Consider the following 21,950-nt stretch of genomic DNA (forward strand, 5'->3'; position numbering starts at 1 on the left):
CAAAAGCCTGCAGGCTGGGGAACTCCATTTCTTTGCCTGAATCTGAATACAAACACTCCACACTGCATCTTATAACAAGTGATGAGCATTCAAAAATGAGGATTTAACTTTGCCAATATGTATTGTTTAGCTGCTGTGTATATTATACTAGCTTCGCTGTTTTAGTACTTTGATTACCAAGCCTCATGTGTAAAAACGTAAAGTACATAGTGTGGGGTTTATGGCCAATGGAGAATTTTTTTTTTTCTGAGAAACCAAAAAAAACACTTTTTCTTGGTCCTGGAATCATTAAGTCTGTTGAGCTTAGGGTGGGGCAAAGCCTCCATTTACCAGACCCATAACTTATCTGGAAGCTAGACCTCAGTCTATGCTGTGGAAGCCTGCTGCTGGGTGAAAAGGCTGAGTGCTGATCAAACAATTGCTGCCCGTTTTGGGAAACCCCTTGGAGGTTCCCTGACAGAACTGATCCAAGTAGTTAGAGGCTCAGACGATGAGGGCTTTTTCCAGCATAGTGCAGGAAGGCCTTTTCCAGCATAGTGCAGGAAGGCCTTTTCCAGCATAGTGCAGGAACGCCTTTTCCAGCATAGTGCAGGAACGCCTTTTCCAGCATAGTGCAGGAAGGCCTTTTCCAGCATAGTATATTTGCTGCCTTGATGAAAAGTGCAGGCAAAACCTGAATGGTTTAATGCTGCATATACACAAAATATACACACACTTCAAGTTAGTAAAGCATTTGGTGACGTGTGCTTCAACACGTCAGCTATAACCAGCCACAGCCAGTGCCTACTTTCATACTGACTACTTACATGTTTTGGGTATTTAGGAATGCCTGTGTTCCAGGCATACATCCCTGAAAGCACACGGACCTAAATGCTTGTACCACTCGTTAGAGTTCTCAGCCTGCCAGATTTAACAGTATACTGGTACTGAAGCTTGGTGCTTTATCTGTGCCTCAAGCACCTGAAAACAGCAGGGTGCAAAACACTGGCCAGTTTATTGCTTTGTCATGTATAGAACACGAAATGCTAGTGTACATTTACTTGTTGAGTGAGGTCAGCTAGCTTCAAAGCAAGCTCCCCCCCCCCCCCTTTCATTTCTAAAATATACACACAATCTAGCCGTTAACTCACATGACTGGCCTTTGCTACACTCATGAGCTTTATCAGTCTGCTCCTAGTACTGCATCTCCTCACATGACAAAATTAATCCAACTTTCTTCAAAAAAATGATGGCAAAACACACACAACCTTTACTGAACACCATTTAGAGTTGGACCCCAAAGATTCCCTGCAATATACTCAAGTACATTTATTAGACTCCAGCCCAAACAGCAACTCGCACAAAGATGGGAAAGCAGCCATGAGACAAAAACCAAAGTTGCTACATATGAGCACAAATCTGCATAAAGCAGAGGTGTTAGACAAGAAAAAAGCCAAACCATAAACCTACTATGCAAGGTATCCCCTTTGTAATATAATGAGGATTTACCTCACGCAAGGTGCCCCATTTATAATGCATCTTACAGCCTTTCACACTAGAATCTTGCAAGGAAAAAATTGCATCCGCTACAAGTACACCGACACTGTCCCTTGCAGAAATACATCACAGTATTTCCCTTTGTCAACAGCCATTCTACAGCACCAACTATTGAAATTTTGGCCAAGAGGCTGGCGTAAAGTACAAAAAACTTTCAAAGCATTTTCAGTAGGGACAGTTCATCCTCCACCCACTCACTGCCCAGGAGATCGCCAATCACTTAAATAAGATTTGTGATGAAATCTCCACTACGGATATTCCCCACCACTTAACACCCCACGTCAACAGGTACAATTAACACTCCCCTTACTATATAACAATATATAAACTTTCTATACAACTATATATAATCCCCTTACTATCAACACTCCCCTGCTACTATAGAAGTGGTTGCTGAACTTATTTCTAAACACCCACCTAACCACCTGTCCCCTTCTGTCCTACACACTAACCCAAATCTTCAATCTTCCTCTGTTGGGAAAGCTTACAGATTACTCCAACATGCACTAGTCCCCCCCCCCCCCCCATACTTCAAGCCATCCTTGGACCTCACTAATCTTAACCATCTATGCCCCCCATCTCCTTGAAACTCCTTAAAGAGGAAGTAAACCCTCCTCTGCAACTTGTACCTATAGCTAACCCTATGATCAGGCTTACCTATAAGTATTGTAAATATCTCCTAAACATGTACCGTTTAGGAGATATTTACTTTGCATGCAGCCAGTGACGTCACTGGCACATGCACCCTGAAGGAACGGCTGCTCGTGCCGTGACCGTCGGCTCCCACGCGTAATCAGATGGCCGGATGCCGCAAACCCAGAAGGGCGACACAGCATGTCACCCATGAGAGGTGAGCGGTTGGCACTTCCATAATGAGCTAGTATGCGATGGAATACTAGCTCATTATGGGTTTAATCTTTCAGGGGTTAGGTTTTTTTTTTAAAAATTGAGGTTTACAACCTCTTTAAATGCCTGGTCTACAACCGAGTGACTCTCCCCCTTCTGTCTGGCTTTCGCCCTCAACACTCCACACAAACTGCTCTTCTAAAACTCAAAATGACTAAAGGCCCATACACGATAAGAAAAATCGGAAATACATTTTTGTCCAAGAAACGATCTGTCAATTTTCAGATAGTTAGTACAGTGCTTGACAGCATTTTTGTATGACAAACTGGATGGGCAGGCTATAAAATTTTTATGGCACATGAACACGTCTTATTTGTTTAATTAGTACAGTTTCCGTCCGGAAAAAATTGTAAGACCAAGACTATGCATGCTTGGAAATGAAAATACATAGAAAACCATTCAATAAAATCACTTCTGAAATTGAATTCTGTCATACGAGAATTTTCGTATGAAAGTAACCTCTTTACTTACATACAAGACTAACATACAACAAAAATGGACACAAATTTGTCCGATAATCTGATCGTGTATACGAGGCTTTACTAACAGCAAAAACCAATGGACACTATTTCTTGACCTTTCAGCTGCCTTAGATGTTGATCAACCCCCCCCCCCCCCCAAAAAAAAAAAAGTGGCTGTGCGCATTGCCGGCTCATCCTACCCAACTCCCCGCACCTTCAGTGTCAATTATACTTCAGCCACTCAGTTTCTCCATTGGGTTCCCCCCCAAGGTTCTCTCCTTAGACCTCTATTCTCAATCTACACCACCTCCCTGGGTCAGCTGATAAAAAGGCTATCCCCCCCTATTCATGAATGCTGCCAGATTCATCCACCTTACAAACCGCTCAGAGTCTGCTACCTCTGCCAGTCCCTCCATTGGCTGCCACTCACCCAACAACTTAAACCAATCCCCAACTTGGTCCCTACAGCTACATCAGTATCCTAGTCTCACAATACCAACCTAATCATTCTTTGTTTTTTTCCCCCCCTTCCCCCGACCTCCTGCTCTCTAGTTCCCCTGTCATTTCATCTCTAGGACTTCTCCTGAGCCTTTCATCCTTTGGAATTCCCTACCCCAATCTGTCCGACTATCTGCTACTCTATATACTTTTAGGTGATCCCTGAGAAAAACATACCACTTTATTAGGTACACCTGTTCAATTGCTTGGCAACACAAATTGCTAAGTGGCCAGTTGCATGGCAGCAGCAGTTCAATGCATTTAGGCATCTAGATATGGGGAAGACAACTTGAAGTTCAAACAGCATCAGGATTGGAAAGAAAGGAGACTAGAAAGACTTTGAACAAGGCATGGTTGTTGGTGCCAGAAGGGCTGATTTGAGTATTGCAACAAACTGCTGATTTACTGGGATTTATACACAACCATCTCTAGGGTTTAGAGAGAATGGTCCGAAAGAAAATATCCAGTGAGCAGCAGTTGTGTGGGCAAAAATGCCTTGTTGATGTTGCATTGTTTATATAGGATATTCTGTATATGTAGGTTTATAAATGTGGATTATGGCCTAACATAATACTACCACTACGAATTATATCACTACAGATGTCAGGAAAATAGGCAAACTGGTTTGAGATGAAAGAAAAACAGTAACAACCACTCGCTACAACCAAGGCATGCAAAATATTATCTCTGAACACATCGAACCTTGAAGCAGACTGGCTGCTACAGCAGCAGAAAACTCCAGCGGGTGCCACTGTCAGCCAAGAACCGGAAACAGGCTAAAATTTGCACAAGCTCACCAAAATTGGATAATAGAAAATGTTGCCTAGTCTGAGGAGTCTCCATTTCAGCTGCTACATTCAGATGTTCGGGTCACAATTTGGCATATACATGAAAGCATGGATCCATCCTGCCTTGTATATACCCAAAAAACAGCACTCGCAACATAGATGAATAAAAATAGATAGCATCAATTCATATACATTTTGACTCCAACAGTGTTAGAATATAATATGTGCATAAAGTGCTCTGTGCAAAAAAAATTCAATAATTATATAAAAGTGCATAAAGTATTGACGTGCTGGATACAGAATAAAAAAACTTATATAATTACAAAAACGTGCCCTGCAAAGTGCAAAAGTGCCATCACTACTCAAAGTTCACAATAGCCCAAATAATTGGTTTCTTTCCACAATTATGATCGTGCTCATATAAAGTGCTGTATATCTAAGGTGCTCCACACAGTGACAGTGCTTCCAGCCCCCCCCCCCCCCCCCCCGAGTTAATGCACTCACCAGAGCTCAAAGGTAAATGGGCCTTTATAATCTGGACCAATGCTTCTCCAACCCAGGAATACAGACTTCCCCTTCGGTATCTCCGGTATCACTCAAAGGATGTCTAAACTAGTGACGCCCGTAATATAAAAGGTTATTAAGATAAATACTACTCACAATAAAGCATAAGATAAATCGGCAGAAGAATCCTATTAACCGCAAACACAGCTCCACTCCCAGAACGCAGCCGGCATGCGTTCCACGGGATCCAGGAAGTGACTTATTACGGTAGCCGTTCACCGGAAATGCGTTGGCACGTTTCGCCCACCTATAAGGGGCATTATCAAAGATGCCACCCCTTATAGGCGTGCGAAACGCGTGGACGCACTGCCAGTGAACGGCTACCATAATAAGTCCCATAATAAGTCACTTCCTGGATCCCGTGGAAGGCATGCCGGCCTCGTTCCAGGAATGGAGCCGTGTTTGCGGTTAATAGGATTCTTCTGCCGATTATCTTATGCTTTATTATGAGTATTTATCTATCTTAACATTTTATATTACGGGCTTCACTAGGTTTGGCTCATCCTTTGAGTGATACAGGAGACACCGAAGGGGAAGTCCTGGGTTGGAGAAGCATTGGGCCATATTATAAAGGCCTATTTACCTTTAAGCTCTGGTGAGTGCATTCCCTCAGGGGGGCTGGAAGCACCGTCACTGTGTGGAGCACCATTGCACCTTGAAAATTGGCACCTTAGATATACAGCACTTTATAGGAGCACGATCATAATTGTGGAAAGAAACCAATTTGGGCTATTATTGTGGACTTTGAGTAGTGATGGCACTTTTGCAGGGCACGTTTTTGTAATTATACAAGTTTTTATTCTGTATCCAGCACGTCAATACTTTATGCACTTATATAATTGGATATATTTTTTTGCACAGAGAACTTTATGCACATATTTTAGTATTCTAACACTGTTGAGTCAAAATGTACAGTATATCAATTGATGCCATCTATTTTTATCTATTCTGCGAGCGCTGTTTTTTGGGTATATATATTTTTCTAAGTTTTACTTAGTGGGCAGCAGCTGCAACACATCATTGTAAGTTTAACACACGTTACTAAATCCTAGCGCGGGTTTTAATTTAATTTTACCATCCTGCCTTGTATCAAAGTTTCAGGCTGGTGGTGGTGTAACGGTGTGGAAGAGGTTTTCTTGGCACACTTGGGCGTGTTAGTACCAACTTAGCGTAGTTTAAACATCACACCCTACCCGAGTATTGTTGCCGATTACATCCATGCCTTTATTACTACAGTGTACCCATCTGATGGCCAATTCCAGCAGATTAATGCACCATGTCACGAAGCTCAAATATTAACTGGTTTCTTGGACAGACAATGAGTTCTGTACTCTAATGGCCTCCAATGTCCCCAGATCTCAACTCCATAGAGCACCTTTGTGATGCAGTGGAACGGGAGAGTCACATCAAGGATTTGCAGCCGACAAATCTGAAGTAAACGTGTGAGGCCATCATGTCAATATGGACCAAAAGCAATGTTTTCAACACTTTTAAATGTATGCCACAAATTAAGACAGTGCTGAAGGCAAAAGGGGGTCCAACAGTACTGTACTAGTAAGGTTTACCTAAGTGGCCAGTGAGTGTATATTTGTGTTGAACAGGTAGATGAAGTTGGCAAAAACAAAAAAACACATAGCGCCAACAGTTTGCACAGTGCTTTACAATGTTAGGGCAAGCTGCACAATACAAAAAAAAAAAAAAAAATTATGTACACCCCCCTGATTTATCTGTAGATTAATGTTCAATACACAATGTCTGAGCCCTGGGTTGACTAGCAGCATGCACACAATCTTGATGCACTCTGAACATACTGCATTTGACTGCTCCAGTCACCAATGACTGTAGAGCAATCGGCTTGGCTCCCAATCATGCTAACACTGACAGCAATGACAATGATCACATGCAAGATGTATTTATAGACAAAGCCTTACAGGGCAGAAGTCCACACCAGCCTGAATATGGCAGCATCTTTACAACTCCAAGATAAGATTTAGCCTTGGGTGTACTTTGGGAATTTTTCCCATAATTTACAGTATACATTTTAGGGATGCGGTACCCCTTTATCCAAACTTAGTACAAACATAAACCTTTCTTTCATTGTTCTAAAAAAGGAAATTCTAAAAATACTCACCATACATTACCAGTTTTCCCATAGGTTTCAGCAGGTTGTAGGCTTTACAAGTGTCAGAACCTCCCAGGGGATCCATCACTATGTCTACACCTAGGGAAAAAAAAAAAAAAGAAATGATCACTTCAGCAACCTAGCCTTGCAGCTGCAATCAAATACTAAAGTCATACCACAACCTAAAGCCCAGCCTTTTTTGTGCATTCATCTTGCCAGGTCTAGGATGCCTCCATTCTCAAACCTCGGTATTTCACATTCTATCTCAAACCTCGTTATTTCACATTCTATCAGCAAAAAGGACGGACGGACACCGAGCAAAAAGTTGATTGTAAAAATCCCTACAGCTTTAGTCACATAAAAACCCTATGAAACATTGTCCAATTTTCTCCAGCAGAGGAAAAATTTCTTCTCAATCCGAGACAGCAAGGAAGATCTCTCCCGGAACGGTAAGTTCCCCCTCTAACTGCCAAATTTGTATGGGACCAGACCTTACAGCAGAGGTGGCTGCAGTGAGTATATCCCACAGGCAAACAGCGCAGCTGGCCACTCACTTCTGAACACGAAAAAAATGCAGCCCCGGGCCATGTATCCCAGGGCTCTGCTTTGCCATCAGCGCACCCAGGACCGGCATGGCAGGTGCAGCCACAGAGGGCAGGGAGCCTAGTGAATGCATCAACTCTCCTCCCCTTTATGACCCAGAATCAATTTCCAGATCCCCCCTCCACTGGAAAGGAAGCTGATGGAATGGGATCTTTCATGCAGGTGAGGCATGAGGGGGTCTAACACCCCTGGTCAAAGATAAAATTTGTCATTTTCAGGACCCCCCCCTGTACATAAACGCACACTGCAGGACATCTATGCACACAATGTTGATTGCGACAATCCATATCACCCCATATGCCAAAGAGCAATAATTCTAACACCAGAGCTTCTGGGTAACTCTAAACTGATGACCTGTTGGGGCTTTTAGAGCACTGCCTATGGAAATATAGGGCACTGTTCCTGTGTCTCCATTTCACTTCATGCAATTTTAAGGTTTGGCATGTTGGGTATCCATTTGGCGCAACCTTATCTTTTATACTCTGCCAACAATTGCAACAATTAGGTAATATTGCATTTGTGTGCCCTAAAATAAGTATTTTTACTGAAAAGGTTTTCCCAAATGGTTTTTATGCTTTGCCTGCTTTCAGAAAAGGATGTTTGGGGTTCGGGCTGCACAGTCAGTAGCAGCTGCTCGAGGTCCGTCCACACTATCTACACCTCACATCTGCCAGAAGGGTGCTCATCCAGCCCATATGGTGCACACAAAAAAAAAAGGGGGTTCCTGACAGCTGCATGCCAACACAATCCACTTTATGAAGTATGTGTAAAACTGCACAGGGCGAGACAGCATAAATGGGGGAACAAGAGCAAGGTTAAACACTACAGCACTGAAAGTTCTGCAAGTGGACAAGCATCCATGAAGTTGATTCTGCATGTAAATCAAGCACACGGACAGCCCCCAGTCCTCACTGTACTTGCCATGGGTGATGAGCAGCCAGTGCCCATGCAGCTGGCACAGCAGTCCAGGCATTTAAAATGCCCACTCTTCTCTCTCTCCCCCACCCTCCCTTTTCTGAAGAGCTTTTAGGACAGATCAGGGATTGACTGGTCAGCACCACAACAGAGCAGATCTCCTTTCTGCAGGGCTTCCAGGACAAATCCAAAAAGGAGAAGAGCAGGAATTTAAAATCCCCCAGATTGCAGCACCAGCTGCATGGGTACTGGCAGCTCAACACCCACAAGTCACGTGGGGTAAGGAGGGGGGGGGGGGTTTGTTTGTGGGGGTTATAGGGTGTTCACCTTTTCTGAAAAGGTGCGGCTTTGGATGTTCAGGCAGAATAGCAGTAAAGATGGTCTGAAGGGGACATGCCCCTTCCTTACTGGTTAACACCAGAATGCACGCATTCCCATTTTGACAGCTCATTCCTTCAAGTGGGCTACAAAAGACACTGAATGTGAAAAATTAGTGCAAGCACTACTTTTCCAGAATGCACTGCAATATGCAATTTGGTAACCTCAATAACACTGCATTTTCTAGATGCATTTGGGAAGCACTCCTTTCTTGTTGTGTGGATGAGCCCAAAACACTTATTACAATGTTTGTATCAATATGAATGGGGGAGAGCCCCGTCACTGATCACTCTCCTCATTCACAGATAATGTTACAAGCAGTGTAGTCAAAAGACTGATGGAGAAAGGAGGGGATGGTACCTGTTAGACAGCTGTTCTGCCTGGAGACCAAAAGACTTGAAGCAGTTCACCATTACAGAGCTGAAGTGAAGAAACAAGGATTGGACATCTCCAGGGTCCCACTGTATGCACAATGTGAGATACAGTTGTGCTCCTAAATTTACATACCCTGGCAGAATGTGATTTCTTGGCCATTTTTCAGAGAATGAATGATAAACACAAAACCCTTCTCACTCATGGTTAGCATTTTTTGGCTGAAGCCATTTATAAACTGTTTACCCTTTTGATCAGGGTCATTTGGGTAGTTAGGATTTAAAAAGTTTACATACCCAGTTCTTAATACCGTGTATTTCCCCCTTTAACATCAATGACAGCTTGAAGTCTTGTGGTAGTTTGTGGCATTTATCTTCTCAGATGGTAAAGCTGCCCATTCTTCCTGGCAAAAAGCCTCCAGTTCCTGTAAATTCTTGGGCTGTCTTGCATGAACGGCATGTTTCGAGATCTTCCCAGAGTGGCTCAATTATATTGAGGTCAGGAGACAGATGGCCACTCCAGAACCTTCACTTTATTCTGCTGTAGCCAATGACAGGTCGACTTGGCCTTGTGTTTCGGATCATAATGTTGGAATGTCCAAGTACGTCCCAAGCGCAACTTCCGGGCTGATGAATGCAAATTTTCCTCCAGTATTTTATAACATACTGCATTCATCTTGCCATCAATTCTGACCCAAATTTCCTGTGCCTTTGCAGCCCACACATCCCCAAAACATCAGCGATCCACCTCCGTGTTTTCACCGTAGGAATGGTTTACCTTTCATCATAGGCCTTGACTCCTCTCCAAATGTAGCGTTTATGGTTGTGGCCGAAAAGCTAAATTTTGGTTTCATTACTGCAAATGACTGCCAGAAGGTTTGAGGCTTGTCTGTGCTGTTTGGCATATTTTAAGTTGGATACTTTGTGACATTTGCATAGTAATGGCTTTCTTCTGGTGACTCGACCCTGCAGCCCCTCCGTCAAGTGCCTCCTTATTGTGCATCTTGAAACAGCCACACCACATGTTTTCAGAGAGTCCTGTATTTCACCTGAAGTTACTTGTGGGTTTTTCTTTACATCCAGAACAATTTTCCTGGCAGTTGTGGCTGAAATTTTAGTTGTCTACCTGACCGTGGTTTGGTTTCAACAGAACCCCTAATTTTCCACTTCTTGATTAGAGTTTGAACACTGCCGATTGGCATTCTTAATTCCGTGGATGTCTTTATATCCCTTTCCTGTTTTATACAGTTCAACTACCTTTTCCTGCAGATCCTTTGCAGACAATTCTTTTGCTTTCCCCATGACTCAGAATCCAGAAAGGTCAGTGAAGTACTGGATGAAAGATGTAAGGGTCTGTCAGGAGTCCAGAAACTCATTGACCTTTTATACACACTAAATTACACGTAAAAAGATGGCAGGTGAGGATGGTTACCTTTTTAATAGCCATTCAAACCCCTATGTCAACTTGTGTGCATGTTATCAGGCCAAAATCACCAGGGTATGTAAACTTTGGATCATGGTCATTTGGGTATTTTCTGTTGTAACTATGATTTAAAGAGTAAAAACAGTTAATGGCTTCAGCCAGACCCTAACCATGAGTGAAAGAAAATTGTGTTATTCATATTCTCGGAAAAATGGCCAAGAAATCAAATTCTGCCAGGGTATGTAACCTTATGAGCACAACTGTATACTTCCAGGAAGTGATGTGACTAAAGCTGTAGGGAATTCAATTTAGCAAAACTAAAGCTTAAGCTGCCCTAAATACTTCATAGCAAGTGTTACATCGGACTACACGTTAGGTAAATGGTCTCTAGAGCGTCCTTTGAACTTGTAATGGCAACTTAGCCAACCTTATGAAGTCCGTGAAAAGTGAAGCAGAAACATCAGCTTTGGCATATCCAAGAGGAAGACTAGCAATCGGGTCCGTTTTTCTGTCCTGCCAAATGCTCCAATCGCCGCAACAGCAGTCAGCAAGACCTGCAAGTACTTATGAGAAGAGATGTCCGATTCTGTTTTTGGGTACCTTTAGGGCAGAAGAATGCATTTCCAAAACTTAGTGAGATTTTGAAAATTCACAAATGATTTGGCAAGAAATTCCTTATCTGGGGCAGTCACTCTCAGAGTGCCAAGGAATCTTAGAGTTCCTCCAGTGGTTGCTAGAGGTTTGAGCCATTTCCAATTGACCTACAATTGGATGTTGCCTGCAAAGTTCGAAGAAAACACTTGGTGAAACCAGTTGCCCAACAAGGACCTTTTTAAGCTGTGTGTAAGGTGGGACCTCCACAAAGGGGGTCATTTTTCTTATGGCCACAGTGAATTGGTTTTAGAAATGGTTACCTGAATTTCTAGGTTTCCTCTAGGACAAAAAGTTAAGGCAGGCTTGTGTAGGGAAAGATTTAAGTTAAAAGTTATGTAGCCCATATAAGTTTAAACTGTAAAAAAAATGCTTGACTGATCGTTCCCGAAATGACAGACTCCAGCTCTTCCATGGAGAAACTAGTCTGTTATAGAACAGACTTGTTACTGTTATTAGGATTCTCATTGTGCATTACATTTCATTATCTTGATCTAAAGAGAACATAAAAAGGTGTCCATAAAGTATGGACACTACCTTTAGGGGCTGGGCTTCCTGGCTTGTGACACTGCACACAAGCCAGGAAGCAACTGGATTCAGATTTGTTGGGCTACTATAAGCTGCATGCCAAATTGAGTTTTATGAACACTGCAGGTTACCTGTGTAAACTTAGTAGATTGTGCACAAGTAATTGTAAGTGCTTTAAAAAGGGTTTTTTTCTTAAAATGGAACACTATATATGGCATCTGTCTTGAGTTGACAGTGAGGCATTGGACACCATCAGGGACAGCAAGACCTCAGGGAGAAAAAGGCTCTGTATGACATCTAATATCCAGGTCATTGTTTTAAGTTAAGACTACATCTTAGGTTAAGCACAGTGTTGGAGTGTTTTAAATCGCTTGCACAGAGCGATAAAAATTTTTGACTTACTGTAAACTCCATTTCTTGGATGTTCATTGACGGATACAGCTCCTGTCATTCTTGACCATTGGGTTATTCTGCCCCCTACAGGAGGACACTAGGCAGAAAACTTCTTCCTACACCCATGGGCAGTCCCAGGGGGTATACTCCTTCCTGCTATAGATACAGTTTTGTTACAGGCAGTGTCAATTATAACTTCAGAGGGGTGGGTGCTGTGACGGTCAATGAACAGAGAAATGGATTTTACGGCAAGTCAGAAATCCCATTCTCTTTCGTTCATTGACAGACACAGCTCCTATCATTCTTGGGACGTCTCAAAGCAGTGTTAACCAGGGGTGGGAAACAGCAAAAATTTCCCAAGGCTAAACAGTAACAAAACCAGGCAACAAGGGCTCAACCAAAACTGGAGCCCACCAAAAAAAAAAAAAAAAAAAAACAGTACAGGATTAGGTCCTCTAAACGGCAGCCTGCAAAATCTTGCGGCCAAAGGAAGCATCCACAGATGCAAACAAATCCACTTTATAAAACTTTGTAAAAGTGTGCACCGACGACTGACGCTTGACGGAAGGGCCCAGGAGGCACCAATCGCCCTAGGAGCGTGCGAATTGACAGGAAAAGGAGGAATCTGACCTCTGATGGAATAGGCCTGAAACATTGTGTCCGATTCATCTGGAAATGGTCGCAGAGGAAGCGAACCCTTTGCGAGGTCCATCCGTGAACACAAATATAGAGTCTGACCTCTTGAAAGACTCGCTAGCTGCCAGGTACACATTCATTCTCTGGACCACATCCAAGACAATTTCCTTCGGATGTTTAGGCCTAGGACACAGGGAAGGCAACACAATTGTCTTCATTCAAATGAAAGTGACCACCTTTGGAAGGGATGACAGAGGCGAAGCACCACCTTATCCTTGTGAATCACCAGATAAGGCGGACAGGAGAATGCCACCAGTTCCGAAACCCTGCCCGCTGAGAAGATGGCCACCAAAAAGGCCACCTGCTGAGACAGTAAGCCGGGTAATCTCCCAAATATTGGCAGGCTTCTGTAGAGCTGAAAGCACCAAATCAAGATCCCAAGGCGGCAATGGAGCCCTGCACTGGAGGAACCAAAATGCGGGACACCCTGAAGAAAGTACGCACCAGGGAGTGTGGCTAAAGGGCGCTGGAAAAAGAGACAAGGGCGATACCTGGCCCTTGATGGTACTCAAGGGAAATTTCTGTTCAACCCCCTGTTGAAGGAAGGTCAAGATTTGAGCCACCAAGAAGCGAGGATGAACCCCAAGAGACACCACGCAATGCAAGTCTTCCACATACGATGGTAGATCTTCCTAGAAGTAATTTCCTAGCTTAAAGTAGGAAATCACTGACTCAAACCTCTATCCTTCGGCACCTGGCGTTCAGCCAAACAGTCAACGGCATCGACTAAAGCAGGATGGACAGCAGATCCTCCATGAGAGGAAGCATCTAAGCAATGTCAGCGACCAGCCACACTAGATTGGCATACCAAGCCCAGTGAGGCCAGTCCAGAGCCACCAAGATGACCAGAATCCCTTCTGTCTCTATCCTGCATAGGAGTCTGGGCAGAAGCTTGAGGGGGGAAGGCATCGGACGATACTGACCTCACGGGGCCACCAGCGTGTACACCAGTGGATCCCTGACCGAGCCACAATTCTCTGCACCTGTTGATCTACCTGGGAGGTGCTCCAGAGACAAAGCTGATGAAACACCTCTGGATGAAGACCAATCAGCAGTTTAGCACCTTGAGGTCCAGGATTGGACGCACTTTGCCTTCCTAGGGACTGAAAAGGTAAGTGAAAACCCTGAAAACTTTCTGAAGTCGGAACCGGGACAATCGCCCAAACAGACCCTGTAACCGGTCTGGGGACAGGCGCAGGTTGGAAGGAAAACCTTGCTGGGACAAGAGCAAAACTCACCCACTTGTCTTGTACCAGGGAAGTCCACGGGTCCGGAAACCAGCAAAGATGCCCCCCCCCACCCCCGATACAGGAGGGGCAGACCTTCATGCAGAAGGAGCCGTGTTCACAGGTCTGGAAAAGCCTGCTCTGGGTTTGCCAGACCAGGTTCGTTCAGGGCCACCAGAGGAGGCCCTGGAAGGCTTTGAGCCCTTGCCAGTCAACCTTGAGGGACGGGGTGGGGGGGGGGGGGGGGAGAAAAAAAAAAAAAAAAAAAACTTGAGCCTTCGGAGCCTGCAGGAGAGGGTACTCTTTTTCCTCCCTGTGAGACTTTTAAATGTCATCCATGCTAGCTCCAAACAGGCACTCTCCTATTCTAGCTCCAAACAGACGATCTCCTTGTAAGGGAAGATCAGTCACAGTCTTTTTGGAAGTCTGGTCCGCAGACCAGCATTTGAGCCAAGAGACACGCTAAAGGACTACTGCCAAAACAGAGGCGAGCCATCAGGGGATCGGCATCCAAAGAGGCACCACAGATAAACTGCAGCCCCTGAACCAGTTGGTCCACCAGCTCAGCAAAGGAACGGGGAGCTGTTCTCCCTCTTGGTCACAGCGTAGGCGCTTATCCCACTTTGTCAGAGTTTGTGACACCACAGGGCAATGGTAAATACTGGCCTCATTGACGTACCAGCTAAGGAGAACAGCCTCCACCTTCCCATCAGTCGGATCCTTAAAGGCCGGGTGCTCTTCAACCAGAATCATGTTTGACTCCCTAATAGGGGTAACGCCTAGTAAAACTCTTAGGAACCCCACAGGGAGGCTTTGGTCGTCACCACTCTTTAGCGACCATACTGTCGAATTGTCCTCACCAGAGGATTCCAGGCATGTGGTCGCCAACTCGGGTTGACTCACATTCACGGCAGCCGAACCAGATTCAGGATCAGATGAGACAGGGGTAAGGCCGGGGAGCGCTTTTTGCTAGTCCGTCGCCCGCAAGCCACCTCCACCCGGGACACAAGGGACTCCAGGACTGCCGTCAGTGCATGGATGGGTGGCTGGGACCCGGAGGGCCCCACAGCCTCAGCAAGGGGGGGGGGGAAATCAGGAGGGGAAACTTGCTCAAAAGACTGCATGAGTCACCAGGAGGACCCCACACCATCCGGTCGCCAAGCACAAGGCCCAGAGCAATCCTCAGGAGAGAGGGCGAGGACCCAACCAGACTTGCCACCCGCCGACACAGGCATCTGCACTACACTTGCAGCGATCAGGAAGCTAATTAATCCAGGATTCAGCACCAGGGGATAAGGAGGGGCTCCCACTGCCGAAATAGCCACCCATGGGGCTCCACTGTCATGGCCGCCGCTATTTGCAATTGCAAACCACAAGAAAACGGCCACCAGACTACACAAACTTGGCCGCCATATATAGGAATATACAGGCTACAACAAAATGGCGGCACCACTAGGCGTACAGGGACCCAGATATGGGAGACCAGGCCTCAGGACAGATCATGGCAGAACAGGGGCCCTGGCAGGAGCCTGCAGCGGGTACAACCCCGCCCCCCCGCATAATCTATTGTCCGGTCGACAGCGGTGCACCCCCCCAGCCCCCATCGCCAGTTAGCGCCCTGCCCCCCCCCCCCCCCCAGGAAAGTGGCCAGGAGACCCAAAAAATACATGCCCTGCGTATGTGGAAGGGAGGGGCAGAATAAGGGACTTAGCGGGGGGGGGGGGGGGGGGCGAAGTTGCCTGGACCACTGGATCTAGATTATGCAGCCTCTCGCCCAGTCTGGCAGTTGATGATCGTAGCTCTCACCAGAAAAATCCAGGAGGTAAAAATGATCTAAAAAATTGCCAGGACCAAAGATCCCAGCAAGGAACTAGGTCCTTACTCCTGACTAGGCATAAAAAAAAAAAAAAAAAAAAGTGACTGGCTATAGCAGAAAGAGGAAGTATACCCCATGTGACTGCCCATGGGTGTAGCCAGAAGTTTTCTGCCTAGAGTCCTACTCCTGTAGGGGGCAGCATAACCCAATGGTCAAGAATGACAGGAGCTGTGTCAGTCAATGAAGGAAAGTTTAGCACTGGATACAATTTATATTTTTGAATGTCACAGAAATTGTATGTGCTTTTTCGTGTATGCATTATAGGTGTAGTGCTGCACTTCCATTTATATATTGTACCTTTAGGAGAGATTTTCTTAAGTTCATCCACATAATCACTCGTCCTGTAGTCAATAGGGTAAGTCACACCATGTTCTTTAAGTGCTTCATGCTTGGCAGAAGAAGCAGTTCCAAATATGGTTACATCCTCCACAGTTTTACAGAGCTGTATTGCTGCAGTGCCAACACCACCTATGGAAGAGAATACATTACATAAGATGGCTAACAGGATCAGCCCACTAATCTTTTTTTTCAAAATACAAAGAAAAAACCACCACAATACATCCATAAATTAGTCCAAAAAATATAGACAGTATGATTACAAGTACATACACTGGTCAAGTTTTAGAACAACCCCATTTTTCCAGTTTAATAGACTAATATGCACAAAGTCTCAATGTACTCTGAAAAGAGCATAGTACAATTGACAATTTGACAAAAATCATGGAATAGTTTCCTTTAATTTAACATTTTTTACTCTAAGTAACACCTTTTGCAGAGGTAAGAATGCCATGAGTGTTCGGCTGTTACAACGGAGTTCAAATATTGTTTGCAAAGTTTTTTTTAACGCGGATGCAGAAGTTCCCCTAATTGTTCTAGTTTGTAAGGTTGGGGGAAAGAAAGAAAAAAACACCACCAGTCCAACCCATGTGTGTCTGCTGTCAATAAAACATTGTATATACCTTTTGGTTGTGCTCTTAAGGTACACATCTTACATAGTTGGCGAGGTCGGGGGGGGGGGGGGGGGAGAGAAGACTTTAGTCCATCCAGTTCAACCCATAGTGTGTGTGTGTGTGTTTACTGCTAACCGTACATCGCATACCCAGTATATTGTCTTTAAGGTGCCCATCTAATCGATGCTTCCTACAGATACCACTGCTTGTGGAAGAGTATTCCACATCCTTACCGCTCTGTACAGAGGAGGCAGAGCTGCATGCGACATGTGCACGGGGGGGGGGATCCGCACAAGGAAGCCGGGTGCGGGGACCCTCGGGACCGGTGACAGTGTGGCAGAAGCAGTGGCGGACGACGGACAGAGGCAGCGGACGTGAGTAGGGGACTGAATCAGCTGATCGGCAGATCGTGGGGGGGGGGGGGCTGAAGGGAGCAATAACTATCAGCACTGTAAGAGACTAAAAGTCACTGTAAGGGAATAAGTGGGAGCTGGAATAGTCTGCAGTGAGCTGATCTACTCTGCTCACTCTATACAGGGAGGCTGCGCGGGACAATCCAGGGGGTGGGACAGGCATAACTGAAGGGTCAGCAGAGGGACTTGGAACACTTTAATACCTTAATACCTAGAGCACTTGCGACTGGGAGTGCGACTGCGAGTTCCTTGCGACTGAAGGTACAGAGTGTCTGGGTGTAACCAGGCGACTGGTGAGTACCAGGGGAGATAGGAGGTAGGGTAGGTAAACAATAGCAGGTCGTATACCAATTATCCTCAGAGTACAGGGTAATGCCCGACAGGATTGGGGATGCCACTCATTGCACTTCTTGCTGCATGTATGCGTTCCTTGATGAACCAAACGAGGGCGAACACTGCTGTGCAAGATGTGTGCGACTTGTTTCTCTGGAAGCCCAGATCTAGAAAACAAAGTGGCAATATTGCGTAGCATCAATAGCCGGGAAAGGAGCTTGGGACATTACCCAGCAGGGGCAGGCATATAGGAGGGGGGGGGGGGGGGGGGGAGTGGAGACGCAGGCACCAGAGGTAGGCAAGTTGGGTGACAGAAGGGGGGGGGGGAAGGGAAGAGTGCTAGGGAGGCCAGTCCCAAGTTTGTACACCCCATAAAATATGCCAAGTTGCATGACTATGGGGATATCAGCTCAGGGGTGGCAGTGCGTGAGCTTGTGCCCTCCCCCAGCTACCAGGGGAGCGGCGGCTCCAGGAAGGAGGGGGGCCGAGATTCAGGAAAGGTTAAACAGCTTGTGGTAGTGGGAGACTCAATCATCAAGAGGACAGAAAGAACAATCTGTCAAAAGGATCGTGGTAGCCAACAGTATGTTTACCAGGCGCTCGAGTTCGGCAGATCGGGTAGACAGATTTTTGGGCGGGGCTGAGGACCCAGTGGTCATGGTGCATATAGGCATCAATGACCAAGAGGAAGGTGGAGGATCCTAAAAAATGATTTCAGGGACTTAGGGAATAGATGGAGGTAGGACCTCCAAGGTAGTTTTCTCTGAAATACTGCCTGTACCTCAAGTCACACCAGAAAGGCAGGAGATTAGGGAACTGAAGTGGCTGAGGAACTGGTGTAGGAAGGAGGGGTTCGGGTTCCTGGAGAACTGGGCTGACTAAAGTAGGCTACCGACTCTTTAGTAAGGACGGGCTGCACCTTAATGGGGATGGTTCAGCTCTATTGGGGAGAAAGATGGCCACAAAGTTGGAGGGGCTTTAAAACTAGGAGTGGGGGGGAGAAGGGCTCAGGAGTAGAGTCAGTCAGAAGGGAGTTAAGGACAGACGGTATTATTGGAGTCAGCATAATGTAAGGGTGGTGGAGAGGAGTGACATTATGTAAGGGATGAGTACAGAGTTAGAATCCGTGTGGGTAGAACTCCCAGGGAAGAAGTAAAGGGAAAAGTAATTGTGGGGGGTTTGTTCTAGGCCACACAACCAAAAGGAGGAGGTAGAGCTGGAATTTAGATCACTGTTGGGTAAGGCGGCAAAGCTGGGATCAGTCATATTCGGGCACTTCAATTATCCAGACAATGACTGGGGAAAGAGGGGACTGAACACTCACTTAAAGCGGAGTTCGACACAAAATCGACAGACGATTTTGGGCCATCCGCTTCCTAGTTGTCACCTGAAGAAATGGGAAGTTACGATTGTTTTTTTTTTTTAAACTTGCCTTGTAATTGCAGAAAGAAAATACTCACCTTTCTTCCACTTCCTCCCTCGGCCGCGCAGCCCGTGCCGTCCCTTCCGCTTTGCAATGATTCCTGGGAGCTGAACGTCATCGCTCCCAGGAATCAATGCGACAGCACCGGCCCTGCTCGTCACTTCCGGTGCGACGCCACATTCCCTGCTAAACAGCTTCTGGGCATGCCCAGAGGCTGTGGAGGAATGCGGCGCCGCACCGGAAGTGACGAGAGGGGCCGGTGCCGGCACATTCTGGGAGAAGAAGACACGGAAGAGGACTCAGAAGAGGACACGCTGGCTTCAGCTGCCCACAACAGAGATGGCAACGCTGGAGAAGAAATTTTAAAAGTGAGTATTTCTTCTTGCAGGTAAGTGCGAACCGGGACAGATCAGATGCTAGCCATTGTGGAATGTACTAGCCCTGACTGTCCCGGGGGTATGTTCATTGAAATTTTTTTTCTGTGGCCGTAACTCCGCTTTAAGGCCCGCCTCTTCATGGAAAACTTACATGACAACTTCATGTCTCAGTTGGTGGATTCTACTAGAAAGAATGCAGTGCTGGATATATTAATTACTAATGACCCTGACCTAATTTCAGATGTACAAGAATTGGGAGGGTTCCCCTGGGGTGGGATTTTTTAGGCACAAAGATTTATAGAAATATTAAGTATAGTTATAATATTTTATTAAACAGAAATATACAAAAAGTGAGGTTAAAATGATTGCAAGCAAAAACATTTATACCATTACAGTAACCAACCACATACAAAGACCAAAACCCGGCGCGTTTCGAAGACTGTAAAGCTTCTTCCTCAGGGGTGGCTTTGAGTGGTGTTATGGTTGACTGTACAGGGAATAAGTGATGCTTGCAAGGATGTTAAAATCAATGGGTTAACCACAGTCTGATTAGCAGTGTCTTGTTTATCACAGGAATATAGATGGTATAGCAGGTGGTGAAGCCGGCCACGTGTCATTCAATATGGACAACTGAAGTCCAAAATAATTGCAGAGGCTCTTACTGAGGCAGGGTCATAGTAAACTTAAGGATACAATAGAGATTTGCAAAATAGGTGACAGTGGCTCCCGGCTGGCAGACTGCATTTCAGATGTAGGAGTCTGGGGAAACTTGGGTTCTAGCAATCACCAGATGATGTAATTTAGCGTAAATTACAATATAGCAAGGCAAGAGGGGAACATAAGAACTCTAAACTTCAGAAGGGCAAACTTTCCCAAACTGCTCAATGATAAAGGAAATAAACTGGGACTAAACCCTAGGAACACTAACGATGGAGGAAAAATGGGAATGCTTTAGGAACATTAAAACCAATGCATCTCAGTGCATTCCTATAGGAAATAAATTTAGAAGAGCCAAAGCCAAACCTGGCTGGCTAAACCATAATGTAACTAAAGTTATTCGGGGAAAAAATGGCCTTCAAGAAATACAAAATCGGAGGGCACATTATCAGCAGTACAAGGAATCAAGAAATGTAAATACGAAATCAAAATGGCTAAAATCAACTTCGAGAGAAATAGAGGATAGTAAAAAGAGCCCCAAGAAATTCTTTAAATATAATCAACAGCAAAAAAGAGCATGTTGCACACATAATTACGATGGGAGGATGGTTACAGAGGACACTGAAAAAGGCAACCGTGCTTAATGCTTTCTTCACCTGTCTTTACACAGGAAGAGGGGTACACCGATGACTGTATGGTTAGCAGTACTTCACTGGACTTGCCGCTATGCCTAACAGAGGGTGAAATCAGGGAAAGACTGGATAAAATTACACAAGTAAATCACCAGGCCCGGATGGCATACATCTGAGAGTACTCAAAGAACTCTAATGTTATATCTAGACCACTGTTCCCGATCTTTGCTGACAGTATTTTGACATGAACTGTACCAGGTGATTGGAGGAAAGCCAACGTGATACCAATATTCAAAAAAGGGCAGAGGCATATCCCAGGAAATTATAGGCCAATAATATGTAAACTTCTGGAAGGGATAAGGGACTATATCCAAGAGTTTGCTAAAGACAACATCAGCACGGATTTACAAAAGGGCGCTCTTGTCAAAACCAATCTGGCAACATTCTACGAGGAGGTGAGCTGTGAACTAGATAGGGGGAGACCAGTGGATGTGGTGTACCTGGATTTTGCGAAGGCATTTGATGTAGTTCCCCACAGAAGTTTAATTTATAAGATAAGGTCTGCAGGCATCGACCACAAGGTTTGCTCTTGGATACGGAACTTTTTAAAGGGGCATGTCCAAAGGGTGGTAATTTAAACGTGTACTCAGACTGGTCTGGGGTGGCGAGTGGAGTCCCCCCCTAAGGTTCAGTCCTGGGACCAACTTTGTTCAATTTATTCAAAAATAGCATTGAGGATGGGATCATTAGCTCGATCTCAGTTTTTGCAGAGGACACAAAATTGGGCTGGGCAACAACTTCACATCGTGAGGCAGAAATCTTACAGAATGACCTGAACAACAAGAGTGGGCAACTACATGGCAAATGAGGTTTAATGTGGAAAAGTGTAAGGTATTGCACTTGGACTAAAAACATTAAAGCACAATACACTCTAGGAGGGGGAACCTCTGGGGGAATCAAAAAAGGAGAAAGATCTGGGAGTCTTAGAAGATCGACTTTGCAATAGCATGCAATGTCAAGCTGCAGCTGCCAAAGCCGGCAGAATATTATGGCATGCATAAGGAAGGGGATGTATTCCAGAGATAAAACCATAATCCTACCACTTTATAAAACTCTGGTCCGACCGCATCTGGAATATTCTGTCCAGTTCGGGTTAACAATTCTCAGAAGAGATGTGTTGGAGCTGGAGAGTCCAGAGATTAGGGAGATCGGAGGACCTTAATTATGAAG

General features: G+C 45.2%; 1 protein-coding gene across 1 annotated transcript in view; it reads right to left on the bottom strand.

Moving 5' to 3' along the window:
* The window catches only part of VAT1 (vesicle amine transport 1), a 108,119-nt gene that overhangs the window by 19,956 nt on the left and 66,213 nt on the right, over positions 1 to 21,950 (bottom strand). The window contains exons 3-4 of the mRNA XM_082271498.1: positions 16,233 to 16,403; positions 6,885 to 6,974 (exon numbers count right to left, since the gene is read on the bottom strand). Coding sequence (XP_082127624.1) covers positions 6,885 to 6,974; positions 16,233 to 16,403 — 261 coding nt within the window. The remainder of the gene's footprint in view (positions 1 to 6,884; positions 6,975 to 16,232; positions 16,404 to 21,950) is intronic.

Source organism: Pelophylax lessonae (assembly GCF_965119305.1).
Source record: "Pelophylax lessonae genome assembly, chromosome: 11".
Lineage (NCBI taxonomy): Eukaryota > Metazoa > Chordata > Amphibia > Anura > Ranidae > Pelophylax > Pelophylax lessonae.